We start from the raw sequence: 23,407 nt of genomic DNA, 5'->3' as shown, positions 1-23,407 counted from the left end.
GCCTCAACCAAAATGCAAGACTGTGAACTGAGAAGTGGTGTCACTTGGACAAGGGACAGATCCAATAGTGTCCTGTGTCTTGAAAAAAGGGAGAGGCATGGTAGGTAAAGTCTGTTACTTTCACTTTTGGTTTCTTTAATGACACTAGAACTTTTTGCTAATTAACTTGATTGTCTGCAACTGATATATTTATTGCTAAGCATTGTTTATCAGTGACGTATTGTTCAAATGTTTGTTTCCCAGGAGAAGGTTGTAAATGTCCTCTGGTATCATATAAGGTGATAGATTAACAAGTGCTGGTAGTTGTGATAGGTCAAGAAGTTACAATGCAGAATTTCCAACACTGTTGTTTGGATATGTTGGCAGGTCAGCATGAAGAGATGGTGTTTTTCCATGATGAGAAAGATGATAGTTTGTCCTCTAATTTCTTAACTTTAGCATCTGGTGAAGTTGCTTGCAGGGACCATATTTTATCTCATTCAAAGTCTCTGAATGAAGTAACAAGTAGCAAATATGATTACAACTCTTTCTGTAGTTATAAAAACCTATTTTTAAATGTCTCCCATCTACAATTGGCTATCTTCATACCACCATCTGCTTTCTCAAATTTCCCAAGGCCACTTGCTCTGGATAACCACAAAGGTGCCCTGGGCCAACAATGCCGCCTGTTGACTGGAACAGAGAACTCTTGAATTCAACATCTTTTTTCCCCTCCACTTCCCTTCTTGCACCTTGGAATGATAATGCATGTGTCTCTGAAGTTCCCCACACCAGCCAGATGTTCCAGTCATACAAAATTGCTTGCAGTTTCTCATCACATCATGCTGTCTCACACGCCTACAGGTCTGTGTACACTAAAACCTCCGAATGCTTTTATGACCTATTTTGCCTGGCTATTTCTTCAGTTTAGAAGCCTTGGCTTAAGCATCACTTTTCTGGGGGAAGCCTTCCCTGAAATTGCCCAGGGTGATTTAGATATCTCCCTTTCCATAGCCCATATGTAAAGAAAAGATAGTTGTGCCTGTCTGTCTTTTAGTGGATGGTGGTGCTTCCAAGGGAAAAGGGTGAACCAGTACCCCTATGAGGACCTGAGCCAGTGGTGGAGATAGGGAGAGATAAAGTCAGGCATGGCCCCAAACAGTCTTTTATATGATCATCTGAATTTTTTTTGTAATTGCATGCCTCATCCTAAGCATTCTTATAAAATTAGCAGTATTATCTATGTTATGTAATGTAAAATAATCTCTCCTCAAACAATCATTGAGTAAAGCTAGTGGTCCAGGAACATCCTTCTATATTTATCCTGTGGCTTCCTGAAATGCCAGGAGTATGCATAAGTCCCCCTGAAAACCAGGTATAAAAAAGTGTCTCTCAAGGCAGCCATTCAATGGTCTCCTTCAGAGTAGGCACTAGGTCTTTCATCTCTGCTATAGTATTGTCTAGTGGATTTTAGATACTCAAGAAATATTATTTTTTGGAATGAGTTAATCTTTCAAGTGATATCAGACATAATAGAGAATCAGTATCATTAATCTTCAAAAAGACAGATATTTCATTTGTAGACCCCAAAGTCTCCATCAGCCTACTACTCTTTCTCTAATTATTCTTGCATTTCATCAGGCACTGGCATTTAAAATTAATTTTTAAAACTATCTTCTTGAGTTATATTAATATTGTTTACTCACTACCATGATACCAGTATTATTTTCCACTCTTCATTGCAAATACATATTTTCCAGGAATATTGTGGGGGAAATAAGCCTTGATGGAAAAACCTGGAACTCTAAACACCGTCTGTAGTTTCTTTTCCATGGGAAAATGTGTCCTGAATTAAAAGGGAAAACTGACTTAGAAATGAGCTTCAGAACACTTCGAGGCTGAAGACTGACTGCATTTAAGCATCAGACCCCTGCACCCTATGGCTCCAATTTATACGGCTTACTGCCCGAAGCCTGGGGGCCTAAGGGAGGGAGCCTAAATCCAGAGACACAAAGTGACATCCTAGAACTGCTGAAGTGGGCAGGGAGGACCTCAGTGTGGTCCCCCGCTGGGCTCTTTCAAAGTTCTATCAGCATCATCACTAGGCCATCTTGGATACATATTGACCATCCCAGAAAGCCAGAAAACTTCTTTCTTACAAATCCTACTGAGATTTACATCTCTATGATCCCAAAACTGTTCCCTCTTGAGACAAGAAACATCTGAATCATCTGTTTTCTCTGTTTTAAAAAGTCAATTTTTAAAAATATTGTTTGTTAAGAAATATTTATGAGTGAAGGAGCTCCTATGTGCAAAGCAACTTTCTAACACATGGTCCACTTATTATGAAATTATTCTGCAGAAACTTCCTGTTGCTTTGTCTTTCTCCTTTTATGTATGTATGTATGTATGTATGTACGTATGTATGTATGTATGTATGTATCTCTTTAGAGACAGGGTCTTGCTCTTCTGACATCCAGGATGGCGTGCAGTACCGTGATCACAGCTCACTGCAGCCTCAAACTCCTGGGTGCAAGTAATCCTCCCACCCCAGCCTCCCAAGTGGCTGGGATTAGCCACCATGCCCAGCTGATTTTTTATTTTCTGTAGGGACAGGGTCTCACTATTTTGCCCAGGCTAGTCTCAAACTCCTGGCCTCAAATAATTCTCCTGCCTCAGCCTCCCAAAGCACTGGGACTACAGGCATGAGCCACCATGCCGTTTCGTTTCTCCTTTTAGAAGTGAATTACTGTAAACCAAAACCTTACAAGAGCAAGCCAAACTGTGCCTTGATTCTCTTTCATGTCAAAGTCTAGGTGGTAAGACATGGATAAGGGGCTTTTGACAAGAACAGGAGACTTCTTTACCTGGCTTCTCTAGTAAAGCTTCTAGTATCTCAGAGGGGCCATTGATTCTCCATATCTGGTAATTTCTCCATACCTGGTAATTTCTCCATACCTGGTCATTTCTCTTTCCTGCTATTCCACTCAACCCTATCCTCAAACGAGGAAGTCTTCCCTCCCAACTGAGTACATGATACTACTTTTATGTCTCCTCTGCTCTGGAAATGCCATTTCTGATTCTGCTGGGAAGGCAACCAATGGACGTCCCAGACTAGAGCCTTAATCCACTGTCCTAGGCATGTTCTCAGACTGGGAAAAACTGTTGGGAAACAAGTTCAGAACCTGAACTAGGTGAGACTGCAAATACTGGTATAGACAGGTTTGTTTTAATTTATAAGGTTGCTCAGCAAAACATCCCCTTTTCTGGAACAAAATTAGTACGTTTTTAACTGCAGATGTAGAAAAAAAATGTTTAGGGTACAGACCAATATATTTTTTTAGGTTTATAAGGAGGGTTTCCTTCTCTCTGTTTCTCCTTTATCTACTCTTTATGAAACCTTGCAAGAGTAGACTAAAAGGGACCTCTTTTCGTTACACATCTTTTTTCCTAAGAAGCAAAATGAACTGAATTAATTCATTCACTCAGTACTGTAAATACCAAATGAAAAAGCCATAGACGTATAGATGTAAATACTGCTTCTGTAATTTTGTGTGTGTGTGTTTGTGTAACTAGAGGGCACTGGGAGAAAGAAAAAAGAAATTATTCAAAGTTCAAAGGCTCCAAGATTTACTAAGAAAATAAGAAAAAGAGCACAAGCATTCACATGCTAAGATACTAAGAAAAAGAGCACAAGCATTCACATGCTAAGATAGCTGAACGATCAAGTAATATGTTACCCCAGCATTTTCTTAAAAAGAAATGGCTTTTGTAGAAACTGGTGGAAAGTCCAAATCTGAACATTTTTTCTGAGTATAATAAATAAAGCTAGTAATCCCTGTAGAGATTAAGAATGCAAGCTTTGGAGTTGCTTTCACTATGCTGAAATTCCAACATACAGTCAAGGTTGAGAACACTGCTTTAAGTACTTAGTTGTAACTTCCTTTCTCAGATAGTTCACTTTGGCCCTAATTTGGTTTATAATTACAGCATTCCTTCCTTCCTTTTGAGGGTTTCCATCTGTACATTTCCCAAGTGTGTGGAAAGGGAGGGTGGACATCTCTTTCCCTCTCTCCCACCTGTGTCTTTGCATACCTTATCTTCTTAGGAAGACAGCATGACTATGTTTTTAAATACAAAACTGACCCCATATTCTAACAAATCATAGTTCTTCTTGGCCCACAGCATTACTTTTTAATTTCAATGATGGATTTCAATAATGGATCATGTATTGGCATTAGCAGTCTTGAAACACATGATCTCTTTTTCTCTTGCTTCCATCCACTGATTGTTTCTTGAGGGAAGCTCTGAGCCATTCGCCTTGGTGATTCTTTCCCCAAAACCATATCACCCAAAATCAAGCTGCCAAGCCCAGGATTGGAGGAGGAAAGGTGGTCTTCTGGAACTGTATCCATAGGAATCCTTTCTGAACTGGCACTTTCATGGGGCATATTGAAGTACTGTGAAGACCTTGAGCAGCGACAGTATTTGGAGCCATCAGAAAGGATTTATCTTTTATTTTTTTAAGTCTTTAGTTTATGATCCTTGTGCTCAAACCAACAATCCTCAAGCATTAGTATCTGTTTTGACATATGGCCAGAAATTTATTTTAAAGAACGGCATTAGTTAGCCTTTTCTGCATAAAAAATCACCCAGTACTTAGTGGCTTAAAATTTAGTGCTTGGTTCTTCTGGTCTGGGATGGCTCAGTTAAGCTCTGTGGAGCTTGCTTATGTCTATAGTCAGGTGGGCTGAATGACCTAGAGTGGCCTTATTCATGTCTGGTGATTAGCAGATCAAGATGGGGGTAGGAGACAACTGGGCCACCTGTACCTCATCATCCAACAGGTTGGACCAGGCTTCTTCATGAGCAGCAGTAAGGAGGACAGGTGCCAAGACCAGCAGAAGCAGAAGTTGCAAGGCTTCTTGAGGCCCAGGCTAAGACATGTACAATGTCACTTCCACCACATTCTTCTGGCCAAATCAGGTCATAAGGCCTGCTCAGATTCAAGGTGGAGAAACAGATTCCGCCTCTTGCTGGGAAGAGCTGAAAAGTAGCATGGCTATTTTTGAAATCTATCGCAATAACGAAGCACCTGTATTTGCAAATTTTTATATGCATAAATTAAAATGGATTTGAAGTTCTTCCAATAGTAGGCTAACTCTCCTTGTATTCAAATAAATGTGAGAAAAAGGGGTGGGAATTTCCCACAGTTGTGATAATGAGTGGTTCGTGTAAATACTATGGGTCATGGCAGAAAAAGGTTTTGAACAGCTGCCCAAGAGACAGTATAGTGAGGTAGAAAGAGCACGAATCTTGAAATCATACAGACCTGAGTTCAAACTCCGTCTCTCCAACTTGTTAGTTGGATGGCCTTGGGCAACTTATTTAACCTCTCTGAACATTAGTTTCCTAACCATGAAACAGGAATAATAATATTTAAGGCACATATCTGTTGTGAGGATTAAATAAGGTTATGGGGTAATGCCCAGAACCTAGTAAAGAGCCATTCACGGTGCTAGTTTCCTTCCTTGACCCCTTAATTTTGTAAAATTGGTGTGTAGTGGGCATAGTGATTCTTTCATTCAGAATCAAAGCTGTCCCACCCCTTTCCCTTCCAGATACCAGCTTGTCTTTGTTCACATATTACATATCTTTGAGAGACGACTTCAATACAATATTTTTCAACCTGGGATCTTTGCAATGTTTGCAAACATAAACTTACAGTTAAAAATTCCAAGACAATTCTTAGCTTTGGTGCTATAGATTATTCACATTTTTGAGTTATGCATAGCTTGCTTTTTCTTTATGGTCTGGATATACTGTGCAATTTTGGAAACCCACCATCAGAAAAGGAGGCTTTGAAATACTAGAAGTTGGGCAGCAATGTATGGGAACCATGTTTTTTCAGAAAGGATGTATTTACATTGGATAAGATTTTCAAACACATCCAGGAATTCTAAATAGTGAGGTTAGTCTTTGGGGGCTAGAGGAGGCCACGTTGGGCAAAACCTTTGCTTAATCTTCTCCTCTGATGCATTCTATAGGGCTCCATTTTGGCTAAATCATCATAATTCCCACCAAGACAGCACAGAATGATAATGGTTTTATTTATTATTTTATATTCATTGCCAGTATATGCAAAGTTTTATAGCTTGCTATAAATTGAGAGGGATTATCACAGCTGTTACTTATTTTAACAGGTCACAATACAGTAGTTTATGCCAGATGGTTTGGAGAATTTTGAGGGAGAAATTTTATACAGGCAGCCACATAGATACTAGCTTGGGTAGTCGTACCCTGAAATTAATTTACATTTGTTATGATATAAAATATATATGAATAAACATATAGTTCCTTATGAATGAGTGATCCATTTTATAGCAGCTATTTCTTCTGGAAGTCAAGGGAGTCCCTTGTGAACAGTGGTGGGGCAGCAGCAATAGTAATGTGCTGCTACTGGGATAAGTGAGAAGTAAAGCTCTACCACATGCATAGTTCTGGAGGGGACATTCAACTTGCTCCAGGGAAGTAAGCCTTGGAGACAAAACTGAGTTTTCATAATTGGGTCTCAGCATGTATTTGAGTCAAAGAGAATAAAGCAGGAAAGTCACCCTAGGTAAACAAAAGGAGAGAATGGGTGTGGTATAAATACAGTAGAGCTAGAATTGGGATCCCCAAGTTCACCCTCAAGGTCATTCTGGGACCAAAAGGTTATCCAGCCCTGGGCAGATCACAGAACATATTACTTCCCTTGCAGATGCTGAGGTTTATAGGTAGAATGGCCAATTCTGGATGCTCAGCCTAAACAGGAAGATAAAATAAGTACTGATGATCAGAAATCATTTTAGAAGGTATTTTTGGTTCCAAGTCTCATAGAAAAATTGACTTACACAATGAAAAACGTAGAGAAAATTTTAGAGATCATCTCCACCCTCCTTATTTTATAGATGAAGAAACAGACCAAGAGGATCATTTAAATATGATCATCTTAGTTTTTACAATAAAGAAGTAAAATCAGACTGTCAAAGTATTTGGGCTCCATTGACTTCCTCCAGTCTTTCTCCCCTTGATCCAGCCCCACGAATTCCTCTCCTGTATCCCACCTCATGCTGGGAAAGGACCACATTCCCACCTGTCAGAATAATCCAAAGACCATGTCTAAAGCACACCTGGATTTTCTTGGTAAATTGTCTGAGGCATACCACCTCTTGAACTGAATTAAAACTATTTAGCCTTTTAGAGTCAATTCTTCCAGCTCCTGTAAAATAGGAGTCAATTAAGATCTGTTTGTGTCACCAAAACAGTAAATTAACCAGAAAAGGTGAATTTAAAATGGAGATTTGGAGCATATAACAGCTAAAATATATATGTACAAAATCAGGAAATGACAGTATTTTGATAATTGAATAGTCCATGCATGTTGAAGGACAGAACTGGAATCTGTATCATGGACTCCCCCAAGATGGCTAGTAAAAGAATGAAAGCTTTGAAAATTTGTAAGCTCAACAATACAGAAATACCCCCACTCTTCTCAGGGCTGCTGAACTTCCAATAATTTCAGCTTTCAGGAATACAGCACTAAACCTGGAAGTAAGTGAAAAGAGTTTCCCAAGGCTACAAACAATTGTCAGCAAGCCCACATGTATCCTTTTGGTTCTTGCCGGAGAATTGGTAACTCGTGTTTAATGGACAGATGTTTCTCAACCGTGGGTGTCTGTTATCCTCAGCTCACTGGAGGCTTAAACTCTGGGGAAAGGAGCTAAAAGAAGGTTGAGAAAGGAATGATAGTGGAGAATTAAATACCAAGGAAAGAGCATGGAAATCCAAAAAGGAGTCTTAGAAATGTGTTACCATAGAGACCAATAATAAGTTTTCTTAATAAAGACCCTAAGTAATCAACAAAACATTAAATTGTGTTTTGTAGCATCTGATTAAAGAGATAGGAAAGTGAATTACTCAAGGTAGGCTAATTCTGGTAATAAACCCCCAATATTTCAGTGGCTTACCTCTCACTTTCCTTGCAGTTTAATGCTGATTAGCATGCAGGTGGGTACCTAGGCTCTTCCCATCTTGGGAATCCACCATCCCACAGAGCCTTTGTGTTCAGCCAGCAGGGAAGACAAGAAAATGTGTGTAGGAATAGGTAAGAGCTTTTATGTGCCAAGGCTGGAGGCACACATAGCTTCTGCCCACATTCCATTGGCCAGGACTCAGTTACAGGGCTGTACCTAACTGCAAGGGAGGCTGGGAAAGTAGTTTAGCTGTAGGAGAAAGAAGGAGATAGTTTAGTGAACAACTGATTAACCAGTTTCTTCCAGGGAAAGTATAAAATATGCTTCAGAACAATAAGGGGCTTCAGAAAATTGTTCTTGGTTGGATAAACTTTAGTTATATGGAAAATTACCTATGTAGACTTTACCATTTCCTGGCAATACCAGTTAAAGGAAATAGTTATTTCCCGAGCCATACTGTAGATCAGAGGTTGGCAAATTATGGCCCATGGGCCAAATCCCACCCACTCTCTATTTTTATGAAGAAGGTTCTATTGAAACACAGCCACATCCATCCATATATGCACCACTGATGGCTGCTTTTGAGCTACAACAGCAGAGTAGAGTAGTTGCAACAGAGACTACATAACCAGCAAATCCTAAAATACTTTCTACCTGGCCCTTTACAGAAAACGTTTGTTGACCCCTGCTATAGATCATCACTGTCCTAAAGAAGGACACATTTACAATTGTCTGTGAGACCTGGTACCCTTGGCTTTCAGTAAAAACATCAGTATGTCGAAGAGACATCTGCACTCCCATGTTTATTACAGCACTAATTGCAATAGCCAAGATATGAAATCAACCTGTGTCCATTGACAGATGAATGGATAAAGAATATGTGGCTTATATATACAATAGAATACTATTAAGCCATAAAAAAGAATAAAATCCTATCATTTGCAGCAACATGGATGAAACTGGGGGACATTATGTTAAGTGAAATAAGCTAGGCACAGAAAGACAAACATGGCATGTTCTCACTCATATGTGAGAGCTACCAAAAGGATCACATAGAAGTAGAGAGTAGAATAGTGGTTACCAGAGGCTGGGGATGGTGGTGTGGGGATAAGGAGAGTTTGGTTAATGAATTAAAAAATTACAGCTAGATAGGTGGAATAAGTTCTAGTGGCATATAGCACTGTAGGGTGACTATAGTTAACAAGAATTTATTGTATATTTTGAAATAGCTAGAATAGAGGATTTTAAATGTTTCCAACAAAAAGAAATGATAAATGCTTTAGATGATCAATTTGCTAATTACCCTATTTTGATCACTTCACCTTGTACACATGTATTGAAATATCATACCGTATACTGAAAATATGCATAATTATTAAGTATCAATTAAAATAATAATTTAAAATATATATCAGAAAAGGATACCTATATGGACTGGGAGGTAAACTCACTCCTTAGAACGTCAGCTCCAACTGGATCCAGACTCTGCTGTATCCCCACAAGCACCCAGCACAGTACCTGGCATCTAAGAGATACTCAATAAGGGCTTATATTTGAACCTTTGAGCCACAGGAAGCATCCGATACCCTAACCACCATACAGAGGATAGGGGGACCTCAAAAAAAATGCAATATGAGCATTACGTGCAAAGACCTCAAACACAGGTAGGAAGGAACCATCTTTGTTGAGCTTTTATTATGTGCTGGGCACTATCATGGTGCTTTATTGTTTTATTTACTCTTTTAAGCAACGCTATAAATTAGGTATTCTTATTTTCATTTACAAATGAGAAACTGATTCAAAGAAGATTCAAGATTCAGAGAAGTCAAATAGTTTTCCCAAGGCCACACTTGTTAAGAACTGGAGGAGCTAGGATTCAAACACAGGTCTTTCTGGGTACAAAGCCTATGTGGTTTTCTTTTCTTTTCTTTACTTTTTCTTTTTTTTTTTTTCTTTTTTTTCACCTCTCTGCCAAGGGACTTGCTAAAATCTCATTCAAATTTAAGCAATCTAGTTATATCATTATTTTTGCCATCACTGTTAACAACCACCTCATTATTGTAAAGATCAATACAAAGGAGAAAAGACATGGCCATTTTCATTGCTTTGTGGAATTCTGCAGACTTCATTGTCAAGGCTCTCCCATGATAGAGCAGACCTGAAAACCCCAAGCAATGCAGTTCATTTCCTTGGGCTGCATGATTAGTGACTTGGCCACTAGCTACCCATGCACTTGCCAGGGATTGCTGTTGAGGGCAGCCGTTTTGCTCACCCTAATGTAAATTCTAATGTCAAGACCTGAGAGGTTTGAATTCATATATGGTGAGGCTTCCTGTTTGAAGTTGATCTGAGAGCTTGTTAACATACAGATGGCCAGGCCTCACTCCAGAGTCTGATTCAGCAGGTCTGGGAGGACCTGAGAAGGTGCATCTCTACCAAACCCCCAGGGGCTGCCGGTCCTTTGAGGAGCAAGGCTAAGGGAAGGACTTCCCTTTACCTTTGAGAAGCTCTGACTAGTATTCGCACCCACTTCACATCTCCCATCAGTAGCCAATCCATCAAGCCTTCCCAAAGCCTCAGGGGTTCAGGTCTGCCCTTGGCAGGCAGAACTCCTCCCACTGACCCCTCAGTGACATTTGACATTATACATCACCCTGCCTTCTTAAAACTCTTTGGTCCATCCCCCTGTTTCTGAGATGGGACCCTTCCCCCTTCCATCCTGGTCTCCTGCTTCTCTGAGTAATGTCTCTCTTCCTCTCTGATGACCTTTTCCTTTACCCACCCACCCCTTAAACTTTGGGGTACATGGCTGTCTTCTCACCTTCACTGGGGGAGTGGCCATGCCATCTCCTCCCACCTCATCCTTCCTGTCCCAGTCACACTCTGTCTTCTGGGGGACTCCCACTAGATTCTGTCCTTGCCAGCAACTGGCAGCCCTCCAAGGAGGCTAGTGGAGAACAGCTAACCCAGACTGACTTGGGTTCTAGGTGATACTTCATGTGATACTACATTAATTCATAGTAATGCCAATTAGGAAATATTCTTTATTTCATACACAGGCAAAACCCAATATTTCTTGTGACCTTGGCAAGTGGAGTGTTTCACAATTGTGAATTCTGGAGAAGTTACAGGCCTGGTGGATATAGTATTGCCCACACATGCAAATCTGCCCAGCGCCTAAACATCCCTAGTTGAAAATAGGCAATCTAGTCAGAAAAGAGTCAAGTTTTCCCTAAATAGGTTTCAAAGATGTATTACCAAAAACAACATCCCACAAATCATCTTTGGATAATTTCATTCACTGGGTTTCTTCTTGTTGTGTATGGGATTAGGACATATCCCATAAGTGTTGTCTTTGAAGTGGCCCTAAATGGCTCTCTGCCTTCTGCATTAGGTTGCTATATGGAGAGCCTACCAACTTAAGCTATGGGCACACACTGCCATAGTTTTTAACCCTGGTTCAACCTCAGGTCTGGTTTAGTAAATCGCTGCTCCCTGGAGATTAATACATGGCTGCAAAGGCATTGTCCTTGCAGTGTTTTTCAGCCCGGGCAGGGTGAGATGTGTCTAGGATGCGAGGTTTCAGCGTACGGAGATGAATCGGGGAAGGGAACGCAATGTCACATTTTTGGGGTGCTCTAGTCCTGTTATATGCGGGGACATGCTCTACGCCAGTCTGTGTCCACCCTCCTGCCCGGGCTGGAGGGGTTGGCACGGTCGGCGTTTCTGATTCCTTCCTCTGCTGTTGGCCATAAACTAGGAATAAGGGAGGTGAGAAGAGAGCCACGGGGGTGCGGTGCTGAGCAGCTGCGGTCGGTCCAGCCTGTTGGTGATGTGCGGAGCCCGCCGCCACTCTGGGCATGGGTAACGCGCAGCCCCAGCGGTCGCGCTACGGGAGAAGGAAACACAGAGGTACAAGAAATCCGGATCCGGGATCCTCCGCAGCCTCCAGCTTGTCTAAGCTCACAGGCCGGGCTTTGTGGCCGGCTCCCGCGCACCACCGAGTTTGGGGCTGGGGACTGAGTCCTGCAGCTCACTGCGGCTGGCGGCAGGGGACGGATTATTTTTAGCAGGTTCCCTTTAGCCCTGTGGAGCTAGGAGATGCTCGCGGAGCCAGGCGGCTGTCCGCGGAGCATTGGTGCAGCCGTGCCTTACTGCCCGGGAGGTTTGGCTGCCGCAGTCCTCTCCATTCACTGAGCTGTAAATCGAAGCTGTCTACACCGGCAAGGCTCTGGATCCTAGCGTGGCCCCAGGGCTACGTCCCGCCCAGGTCTCCGGGCACCTGATTTCCCAGTGGTCAATTAGGTGTCTCAGCCTGCAGCATTGAAGCAGTGGAGGGGCCAATGCCCCTGCTTTGATGGAGCGCGCCGTGCGCAGAGACCTCCCCAGTCGACTTCCTCATCAGAAGGCAGCATCCATTCATAATTCTCTGCCTGTGGACCGAGTTAGGCTGGAACTGGGCATGGACTCCTGAGATCTCTCTTTTTGCATCTGAAGGAAAAACTAAGATAAAAGGGAAAAGGAAGGGGGAATGCAGTCCTAACGCAACAAGGCACTGGAAAGTCCCCGAGAGGCCTCTCTTTTGCGGGGAGAGGGAGAAGAGGCAGATTCCGAGCCCAGCGCCCCAGCCAGCTGCTGCTTCGCTGCGGAGCCGGCACGCATGCCTACCTCACCTGACGGCCGCATTCCCGGGGAGCCGGCGCGGGGCCCGGCGGCGCGCCCAGGGCGCACCGGCGGTAGGATTTCTGCACCAGGGGAACGATGCACGGGCGGGCTGCCCAGGGCCGAGCCTGAACCTGAGCGGGCGCCGGGGGAGGCTAGCCTCGGCGTGGCGCCCCACCGCAACCCTCCGGGATGCTCCACGACTCGCAGCCCAGGCCACGCGGGTGTGTGAGATGGGACCAGCCTGGGGGGAGGGGGTATGGGCAAGTGACATCATATTAAACTAATTTCTCGCACCTCTGGGTGCTGGGTGAACTTGGGGGTCGGGGGAGGCTCGAGGCGCAGCCCAGCCGCGCGCTAGCCAGAGAGGAGATCCCCCTTGGTCGAGATCTGAGAACTGGGTCCCCTTGGCAGAACTGAGCGAGGGTGAGCTGACGGTCAAGGTGGACCGCACATAGCTCGGAGGGGCGAAGGGAACAGCACTGGCTTTCAGGGGTTTTATTATTTTTAAAAGCATATTGCAGTTGCAGCTTTTAAGTTTGCCGCCTCCTCCCTACCCCGGATCCCGGGTTCTGGGGCGGGGCGGCACTTTTCCACGCTGCCTACCCTCTGGGTGGAGGGGTCTGCAGGGGCTGCAGCGTCTGGTGCTGGGTTTCCTGCAGGGGGAATGATGATTCCACGGCGCTGTGAGTGGAAGGGCGCCCTGAGGTTTGGCCTTTTGAGGGCTTCTAAGGGCTGGGGAGAAGTCGGGGATCCTGCTTGGTGCCCTCTCCTGTGTTCCTGCCCTGCCACTTGGTGTTAGATGACATTTTGCCTGTGCAGGGGTTTTACTGTCAAGGAGCTGTGATGCTGTAAGGCAAATGGGCTGTTAGGATGAGCTGGAAGAGAGGGGAGTGAGCTGGAGCTTTTCCTTTTGTGGCAGTGTTAACCCCATCACTCCCACTTACCTGGCACACCTGTCCCCAGGACTCACCATCTGTGCCCATGAGTGGGGCAGCCTGACCCACTACCCATTCCAGGGACAGTGAGCCAAAGCTGGACTTGCTCATGGCATGCTAGGCCAGGAATGTGTGGGCAGTGAAAGAGCAACACCCTCCCTCACCCCACTGAGGGGAAGACTCAGCAGGTCCCGCCATGATGGTGCACAGTGTTTTGCCATAGTGTGGTATGCTCTGGAGTTTTGGAGCTTTTGTTTTATGAGGTTTTTATTTTGCAGTTTCTTGCCTCTTGGTGACCAGTTTGTTTTTCACAGCTGCTTGTGAGCAAGGCAAAGATAACAGCATCTAAAAATAGCCCTGCAGTTGGAGGTACAGTTTGGCTTGACCCTGCTTTTAGAGGGGTGGGGTCTCCTTCCCAGCTCCCTGAGGGTGGGCCAAACTTGGGGCCCCAGACAGCCTTAGACCAGGTCCACACATCCTTCAGAGCAATTCACCTTCAGGTCTCAAGGCAAGGCAGGGATGTTGAATGCTGGTCCATGTGAGAAGGGCAGCAGCTCTGAGAAGCCTCATCCATTCCTGGGTGAGGCCCAAAGCCACTGGGCTGCAAGACTGGAGGATGGGAGCCTGGACAGGGTCCCTCTCTTGCCCCAAAGGGCTTCCTCCTTTGCACTTTAAAGCCAACAAGCAACTCCCTCACAATGGAGTTCGTTCCAGAATACAGAGGGACAAAAGGGGCCAGGTGGCACTTAAACCATGCCAACTTCCTACTGTGTGGATAGCAGCTGGGCTACTACTCTTTCCTTTCCAGGTGGAAACCCCTGGACAGTTGAGTGAGGAGCCTCTTCCTGGTCAGCAGGAGGGTGGCCCCAGCCTGTCTGAAGGGGGCCGCCTCCAGCTGATGGTGAAGAGGCCACCTGGAATGGAGATAGGAAGGGATTGAGGACTTTGCAGTGATTGCAGTGGAAGCAGGAAGCGCAGGTCTTCTCCCGTGGGTCCTAGATTCTGCAAGCCTGCTAGGCTTCCCTCATTATTTATTTTCAAAAGCCTTCATTTCTTCCTTGTTCACTTTTTCTTTCATGGCAATGGTGGCAAAGTCCAGCTGGAAGAAAAAAAGGCCCCCTCTGTTCTTGATTTGGTTGGATGATGGGATTTTTATTTTTTATTTTTTGGCAAGAATGCATTAGCGATTGCTGAAAAATGTAAATGCCTATTTTTTTCTCCAGTGAAATAAATGAACTAAACAGCAAGGGAATGTAAGGGCAAGCATTCTCTGTTCAAGATGGAATCTACCAAGTGATTTTCCCCTCTCTTTCAAAATGAATTTCGATTTAAAATTTTTACCTTTATTTTCTGTATGTCATAACTATAATCACTGGGCAACTATTAAGATAGAGATCGTGATTGGGGGGAAGGAAGAGACCAAGAAACAGCACCTTCGAGATATCCATCATTCCTCTAGTCTTCTAGTGGAGACTTGCACACAGTTGCTAGTTTATTTTTAAAATTTCCACCATCTTTGTGTTCCCCATGGAAGACAAAGGATTAATGATGATGAAATGTAGTATAAGGACCCAGTGCAACAGTGACCAAGTTTGGCCAGCTTAGAAGAGTAGATATGGGAAGACCATGGGTTGAGATTTCAATTTTATAAGAACATCATTGGCTTGACTTGACCTGTACCAAATAAGATATCAATGATCCCTTGGTCTTAAATAGAAAGGGCTGCTTCCTCTTGAAGATCAGAACCTAAACCAGCAATTGACTAGAGACCCACAGTGAGCATATTGGTCAGGGAAGGATAAACACCATAATAGGTGAGCCCCAAATTTCAGGGTTTAACACAATAGCAGTTTATTTCTTAAATAATGTCGAATAAGCTTTTCCTCTTGAAGATCAGAACCTGAACCGGCAATTGACTAGAGACCCACAGTGAGTATACTGGTCAGGGAAGGATAAACACCATAACAGGTGAGCCCCAAATTTCAGGGTTTAACACAATAGCAGTTTATTTCTTATATAATGTCAAAACAGCTTTTTGACTTGTGATTATAAGGAACCTAGTCTCTTCTAATGAATCTACCATTTCTTAGGGCCTTGAAGCCCCTACTGGGTCTTCTGCATCCAACCAGGAGAAGGGAAAACAAGAACATGGAAGATTACCCTGGAAGCAGCACCTCTCACTCCCACCCACATTCCATGGCCAGAACTCAATCACATGGCCACATCTAACTGCAAGGGGACTGGGAAATGTAGTCTGTGCAGTTTGTGCTATGGCAGTACACTCTCTGGCATGGAGGGGCCCTTTTTAAGCTCTACTTTGATATTGGAGTTTGGCTCTGGACAAGTCATATGGCCAAATACAGATCTCCATCTTAAAAATGGTAGTAATTCCACCTCCTCTTTCCTGTCTTAAAGGGATTTGGAAAGATGTAGAAACATAAAAGGCTCCTACAGGGACCATCTAGTCCAACCTCTGTAGGCAAGGTCATTATCATTTTCCTCAATTTATAGATAACTTTCCCCATATAACACAGCTGGTTTATAGCAGGGCTGAAATCATACCTAGATCCCCTTCTCTTGGCTCAGTGCTCCTTCTACCATGCTATGTTGACCCTGCCCTCTTATGAAAACAGTTATATAGGATATTGTTTCTGAAAGCTGACATGCTTTCATAATGTATAGTCACTAAAAATGACTTCATATGATTTAAAATCCATGTATGATTTTCTTCTGGTTCTTACTGTATAATCACTTATAATCAGGCAAAGAATAACCAGACACTAATCTATGCCCTGCACATATATAGCTCATTTAATCCTCACAATAACCCTAGGAGGTAGAGGTTATTATTATCCCCATTTTACAGATGAAAAACTGAGGCACAGAGAAGATAAATAACTTGTTCAAGGTTTTACGGCAAACAAATGACAAATTTGGGATTTGATCCTGGGTACTATGGCTCTAGAATCCAACCCTGGATTATTTTACTATACTACCTCTCTGATCTGGTAGACTCCTTCTCCAGCCCTTTCTGGGATGTCCAACTGGGACATTTTTAATTTCCTTTTTAAGTGAGTGACCTTGAAGATCCATGAGGGGAGTCATTTGTAAATTTGCTGAGGCATGTCTTTGAGCCTCAAGCATATAAAATGGATACACAGGATTGAGCTACTTAGCTAGTGAAGAAGCTCAGCTCCCAACCTCCAGCTCCAACAGCCCAATGAAGCTTTTTTTTTCTTTCAAGATTTTTGGGATAGACACTGTTGTGTAGTCCGTTACCACTGTGAAGTAATAAAAATGTCTGTTTCTTTGTGAAAAGCAGCCATGGTCAACCGTAACCTTCGGTGCAAGATTAAGAGGCAGTTGACTTGGTAGGGGCAGGCAAGGCCATCATAGTCACTTAACTCTGGAAGAAATTGCTTTTTGTGGTTGTTTATCTATTGTTGCAGGAGAAACCACCCCAAAATTTACTGGCTTAAGATACAAGCCAATCTATTGGTTCAAAATTCTGCAATCTGGGATAAGCTTAACTGGACAGCTCTGCTAGTCTTGCTGGTGGTTGGTCAGATGGTATGTCACCTGCAGGCAAGGTTCAGCTGGGTCACTGGACTGGCTGTGCTTACGTCTCTTTCTGGGTAGTCTCAGGGATTCTCCCTCTCCACATAGTCTTTCCCAGTGGTCTCTCCATGTGATCACTCCAGCAGGGTAACTGGATTTCTTACCTGGCAACTCAGAGTGCCCAAGGGTGCAAAGGCAGGAGCTTCCAGGTTTTCTTAGGTTGGGCCTGTGTCTTGTTTTGCCAACAGAATGAGGCAAGTCACAGGCCCAGCCCAAACCCCAGGTAAGGGAATTAACCAGGGGAATAAATAACAGGAGACATGGAAACAGACATCCACAAAGGTAAAGTCTGAAGCTTCTGTATTTACAAATTTGAGGATTCCCAAAGATCTCAGGAGGAGTTGACTGTACATTAAAATATAGGTTAAATAAAATCCATTCCTTTTGCTCCAATGGAGCAAGACTATTATATTAATAGATGCTTGATTATTTCTTCATCCTGAAACTAACAAATCATTTATGCCCTATGGAAGCATCGAGGCTGTAGATGTGACTGCCCAAAGAGAAGGGGAACAGAAGTGTGTGATTTCTGCTCTCTTGCTCCTGCCATACTGTCTCAAAGGTATCTATTTTTTAAAAGGTATCAATACCTATCCTCAGACATAAACTAAGGATAGTTTGTGAAAAGGCAGGAGCATACCAATTGGATGAGAAGACAGGAATATTTCTTTTTTCTTTTTATTATACTTTTAAGTTCTGGGATATATGTGTAGAACGTGCAGGTTTGTAACATAGGCATACATGCACCATGGTGGTTTGCTGCACCCATCAATCCATCACCTAGGTTTTAAGCCCCCCATACATTAGGTATTTCTCCTAATGCTATCCCTGCCCTTGCCCCGCACCCCCCAACAGGCCCCAGTGTGTGATGTTCCCCTCTTGAAGACAGGAGTATTTCTAATCTCCATTTACTCTTCTCTTGGCAAGTCACACATTCCGAGGGGATTCAGCATGCACAGCAGGAGCCCCTGCCTGCCTCAGGAGGTAGAACTGCTCTCCTGCAGAAATGGGCTGGTGGGTTCAATCCTTTGGGAATCCATTTCAGATTATTTTCCCCAGGCTTCTGAGTCACTGTAGTCAGTGAGGGTGCAATGGCTACTTTGATTCACTGTCTACCCCTCTTCGTCAGGGCTCAAGCACTTATTCCCCAAGCACTCATTCGCCAGAGCTAGGTGCCATGGCTGACAGCTCACAGCTGCATCCCTCTTTGCAAATTGTCCTTCCCTGAAGAAAGTAACCCCGCCTAAGGTCACACTCCTTCCAAGGGCAGCACTCCTCTGATGAATGGTCAATACAGTAGTATAAAGGCCCACCCACCTTGCCTCAACTCAGGACAATTCTACAGGGCCATCCATCGCAGCTCTAGAGCTCCCCATGTGATGGGCTGAGCCTTCGTTGTGACTCTTCTAGCCCAACTTCTCCCTCTGCCCAGCCCTGCTTAATCCATTTCTTCCACAGGTGTTGCCCAGAGAACATTTCCTGATATGCTTCCCACACCCCAATTTCTGTCTCAAAGCTTACTTCCAAGAAACTTTACCTGGAGGTCAAGTGAAGGAGGGGTTATAGACTGGGTTACTTCCTACTACAGGCTGGGCCACTGTGGGCACACACAGAAGCCTGGGCCTTCCTCAGACTTCCAGTTGGGAAGACATGACAAGCACTTAAGTGACAGCATGAGAAGTTAAGCAAACATAATGTACCAGAGTCACAAGTAAGTCTGATGCCTCAAGGATTTTCCCCTCCTCATACTACCCCTTACAACGTCCCCCAAAGTTGTATTTTGCGATTTTTAGGGGATGGATGATTCATGACATTGATTATATGGTTAACAATTGTGCCTAAGTGCTCTCCCACCTGATTATTTCTTCCTTTGGGCATGGCACTGGCAATCAAAATTTATCTTTCAAATTAGGGCTATAATTATATTTTGATAAAGATCTAGCAATTCAATGAGAATGAAATTTTGAGGGTTGCCAGGATACAGATGACTCTGGGTTATAGAGAAGGGTTTGCATGCAGAATACTAATAGGTGGTTCAGTGCTCTTATCTAGACCTTTCCAATAGCATCTGATAATGCAGGCCCATCAAGTACTGTTTCTCTGCTATTATTCTAGCAGGATAAAAGTGATGAAAGATATAAGCAGGCTTTTATGAATGAAAAGGTGATTCATCAGATGTCTTTTGGTCTATCTCACTAGAGTTAAGAAATATAGTAATAATAATGTGGTGTTACCTCAAAATCTAGGAGACAAAAAGCTTTCTCTTATTTCCTTGCCTCCTCTTTTATTGTAAATAAAAGCAAAATGTCTTAGATATTGGGTTATTGTTTTTCACTGGGAATAGGGACCTGTGTTTGCAGTGGTGTTGACTCCCAGGAAAATAGAAACAGTAGAAATTGGTATGATGTTATATTTTGATTTTTCTTTACTTTTCCTTTCCATTTTACTCTGTCTGATTATTACTCATTCATTCATTCATTCATTCATTCATTCATTCATTCATTCAACAAATGAGGAGTCCCTAGTATTGTGCAGGCTCTGCTTGAGGAATCTAAGAAAGTTTAAAATGGATAACCATGCATGGAAATACTAAATAATGATATAACACAGTAGCATCCAACATGTCATTTTGTAGGGTGGGGGGGAGAGAAGGAGTAATATTTTTTGTTAAGTGAGATATAATTTACATACAGTTGAGTTATGCCTAAGTCTTAAGTGTTAAGTTCAATGAGCTTTGACATATACATCCATGTAACAACCCCCCAAAACAAGATATAATGCATTTCCATCATCCCAAAATGTCTTCAGTACTCCTTTCCAGTCACTCTGCCACACCTTTTGGCAACCATTATTCTGATTTCTATCATGTAGATTAGATTCACTGGTTCAAGAGCTTACATAAATTGAATCATGAGTATGACTTTAAAAAATGTCTAGCCTCTTTCATTCAGCATAGTATTTTTGAAATTTATCCATGCTGTTGTATGTATCAGTAGTTTATTCTTTTTTATTGCTAAGCAGTAATCCATTGTAAGAATATACCATACTTTATTCACTGACTTAGTTGGGCTGTTTCCAGTTTGGGGATATTATGAATAAAGCTTCTAAGAATATTCTTCTACAAATCTTCGTGGATTTACATTTTTCGTTTATTTTGGTAAATATCTAGGAGTAAAATTGCTTAGTTATGGGGTAAATGTATGTTTAGTTTTATAAGAAACTGGCAGAGATTCTTCAAAAATTGTTGTATCATTTTGCACTCTCATCACCAACGTATCAGAGTTCTAGTTGTTCTGCATCCTCATCAATGCTTGGTATGTCAGGAGCCATTCTAGTGGATATGAAATGGTATCTCATTGTGGCTTTCATCTGCATTTCTGTGATGACAAATAACGTTGAACGCCTTTTCATGTACTTAGTAGGCATTCATATATCTTGTGAAGTGTCTAATTAAGACTTTTTCTTGTTTTTAATTCTTTTGTCTTTTTATTATTGATATTTTTTATTTGTAGTAGCTCTTTATATACACTGAGTAAAAGTTCTTTGTTAGATATTTGTATTGCAAATGTTTACTCCAAGTACTTACCTTGCCTGTTTTTTAATAGTGTTCTCTTGATGAGCAGAAATTTTTAATTTCGACAAAGTCCAATTTCTTAATGTTTTCTTTTATGACTAGCCTCTGGACACTGTCAGAACAATCTGCTTCCCTCAAGTTCATAAATATTATTTCATACATTTTCTTCTAGGAGTTTTATGGTTCTAGCTTTTATGTTTAGGTCTATGGTCCTTCTCTAATTACTGGTTGTGTATGGAGTAAGGTAGGGTCAAAATTCATTTTTCCCCATATGTATATTTATTTGTTCCAGAACCATTTGTAAAAAGAAAACCAGAAAACTCCTTCCTTTCTCCCATGGAATTGACTTAATGCCTTTTTCAAACAATCAATTCAACTATTTATGTGTGGGTCTATTTCTGAATTCTCTGTGCTGCTTCATTGATCTATATGTCTACTTTCTTGCCAAAACCACACTGTCTTGACCTCTGTAGAATTATAGTAAGTCTTGAAATCAGATAGTAAAAATCCTTCAAATTTGTTCTCTGTCAAGATTGTTTTAGCTATTCTAGAACCTGTGCATTTTCATATACATTTTAGAATCAGCTTGTCAATTTCTTCAAAAAAACATGGTATGATTTTGATTGGCATTCATTTGAATGTATAGATGGATTTGGAGAGCATGGACATTTTTAACAATGTTGTATCTTCAGGCCCTGGATATGCTATAGCTTTTGATCAATAGGTCTTCTTTAATTTCTCTTAGCAAAGTTTGCAGATTTTAGTGTAAAGGACTTGCATATTTTCTGTTAGATTTGTTTGGCCTTTGTATTTGATATTTGTGATGCTATTATAAATGGTATTCTTTTTATTTCATTCTCTAATTTTTCATTACTAGTTTATATATAATAATCAATATATAAATCAATATATAATCAATTATATTTATATGTATGTGTATATATATAAATGCAATTGATTTTTATATATTGACCTTTTCGTATCCAGTGACTTTTCTAAATTCACTCTTTAGTTCTAGTAGTTTTTTGTAGATTCCATAGGGTTTTTAACCTACACAATCATGTCGTCTCAATAATGACAGTATTCTTCTTTTTCTATCTATTTGTCTTATTACACTGATGAGAGTGTTTTTTAAAATTCTTCCCAATCTTAAGGGAAATAAATGTTTCACCATTAAGTATATTAGCTATAGATTTTTCAGAGATGCCTGTCATCAGGTTTCCATATTAGGATTATACAGACTTCATACAATGAGTTGGGAAGTGTTCTCTCCTCCTCTATTTTCTAGAAAAATTTATGTAAATTGGTATTATTTCTTCCCTAAATGTCTGATGGAATTCACTGGTGAAGCCATCTGGGTCTGGAATTTTCCTTGTGGTTTTTATTAAGAATTCCATTTCTTTAGAATTTACAGGACTATTTGTATTTTCTATTTCTCCTGTGTCCCTTGCTAAGTTTTTCAAGGAATTTTATGTTTCATCTAAGTTGCTAAATGTATCAGTACTGTAGGCTAGAGTAGGCAGAAAGACCAAACATATCACTTGAGGTAGGACTTTGAAGAGAAGAGATTGGCTAGACAAGGAGGGAAGTCCTGGGGAAAGAATGGTATGAGAAAAGACATGGGGCATGGGATTACCAGTGGTGTGGGTTGTTTAAATATGGATTATCCCCATCTGGTTGTAGTGGAAGTTTTGGGTAAAGAAGAAATGGAAAACAATGATAGAAAGATACCTTGGAGCCAGATCAATGCCAAATTGAGGAGTTTAGATCTTACGTAGGAAATGAAAAACCCCTATATTATTTCCAAACAGGGGCATGGCCTGCAGAAATGGTATTGAGGGAAATGATTTAGAATGATGGACTGGTGAAAGAAGGGTAGAGGTAAATGCAACTCTTTTAGAATGGTGCAGTATGCAGTGGTAAGCACTGCCTAGGTGAAACAAGTTTGATAAAGAATGGAGCTAGGACCGAGTAGGCCTCTGAGTATTTATTTCTCTGTAAACAACATGGTGTTATGCACCTAGTACAAACTTGTCACACTCTTAATATTTTCTCTGTTCCCATATCCATCTCCTCACCTGGACATCCAGCTCCTCTGGGGAAAGTCCCCAAGATTTATCTATGCTAAAGTACTAGTGCCAGCATGCAGTAAGCACTTAGTTAATACCAAGTGAATGAATGAAAGCTGAAAATATGAATGAGCAACTGGATGAATGAATGAATGAATGAATGAGTGAATGAATAAGTGAATGAGCAGGCAGGATAAAAAACTGGATTAGTCAGGATAGGCTAGGCTATGCTATGATAACAGATAAACCAACAAAGCTCAGTGCTTTAACACAATAAAAGTTCTCTTCCTTCCTTACACAAAGTCTGGTGTAAGTCTAGAACATGTACCCTCCTAGCAGCAGGGGAAAAGAGAGAACCAAGGCTCTTGGGAAGTTTTGTTAAGGATCCAGCCTGAAAGTGGTGTACATCACTTCTGCCTACATCCCATTAGCCAACACTCAGTCATTTGGCCCCCATCAAACTGCCGAGAAAGCTGGAAAATACAGATGTAGAATGGAAATTTGGTAAACACTAAGGACAATTAGAAAGGAGCAAAAGGGAGCCCTAAAACT

At 41.9% G+C, this 23,407-nt stretch overlaps 1 protein-coding gene across 5 annotated transcripts in view; it reads left to right on the top strand.

The window, feature by feature from the left end:
* The window catches only part of LOC105478180 (NHS actin remodeling regulator), a 366,659-nt gene that overhangs the window by 273,098 nt on the left and 70,154 nt on the right, over positions 1-23,407 (top strand). Inside the window, exon 1 of one of the 5 annotated variants that reach the window (XM_024791673.2) lies at positions 63-12,880. The exons of the other annotated variants lie outside the window; for them this stretch is intronic. Coding sequence (XP_024647441.1) covers positions 12,655-12,880 — 226 coding nt within the window. The 5' untranslated portion in view covers positions 63-12,654. Of the gene's footprint in view, positions 1-62; positions 12,881-23,407 lie in introns of those variants that run through there. 5 annotated transcript variants of the gene reach the window in all.

Source organism: Macaca nemestrina, chromosome X (assembly GCF_043159975.1).
Source record: "Macaca nemestrina isolate mMacNem1 chromosome X, mMacNem.hap1, whole genome shotgun sequence".
Lineage (NCBI taxonomy): Eukaryota > Metazoa > Chordata > Mammalia > Primates > Cercopithecidae > Macaca > Macaca nemestrina.
This window is presented reverse-complemented; position numbering and strand designations above follow the sequence as displayed.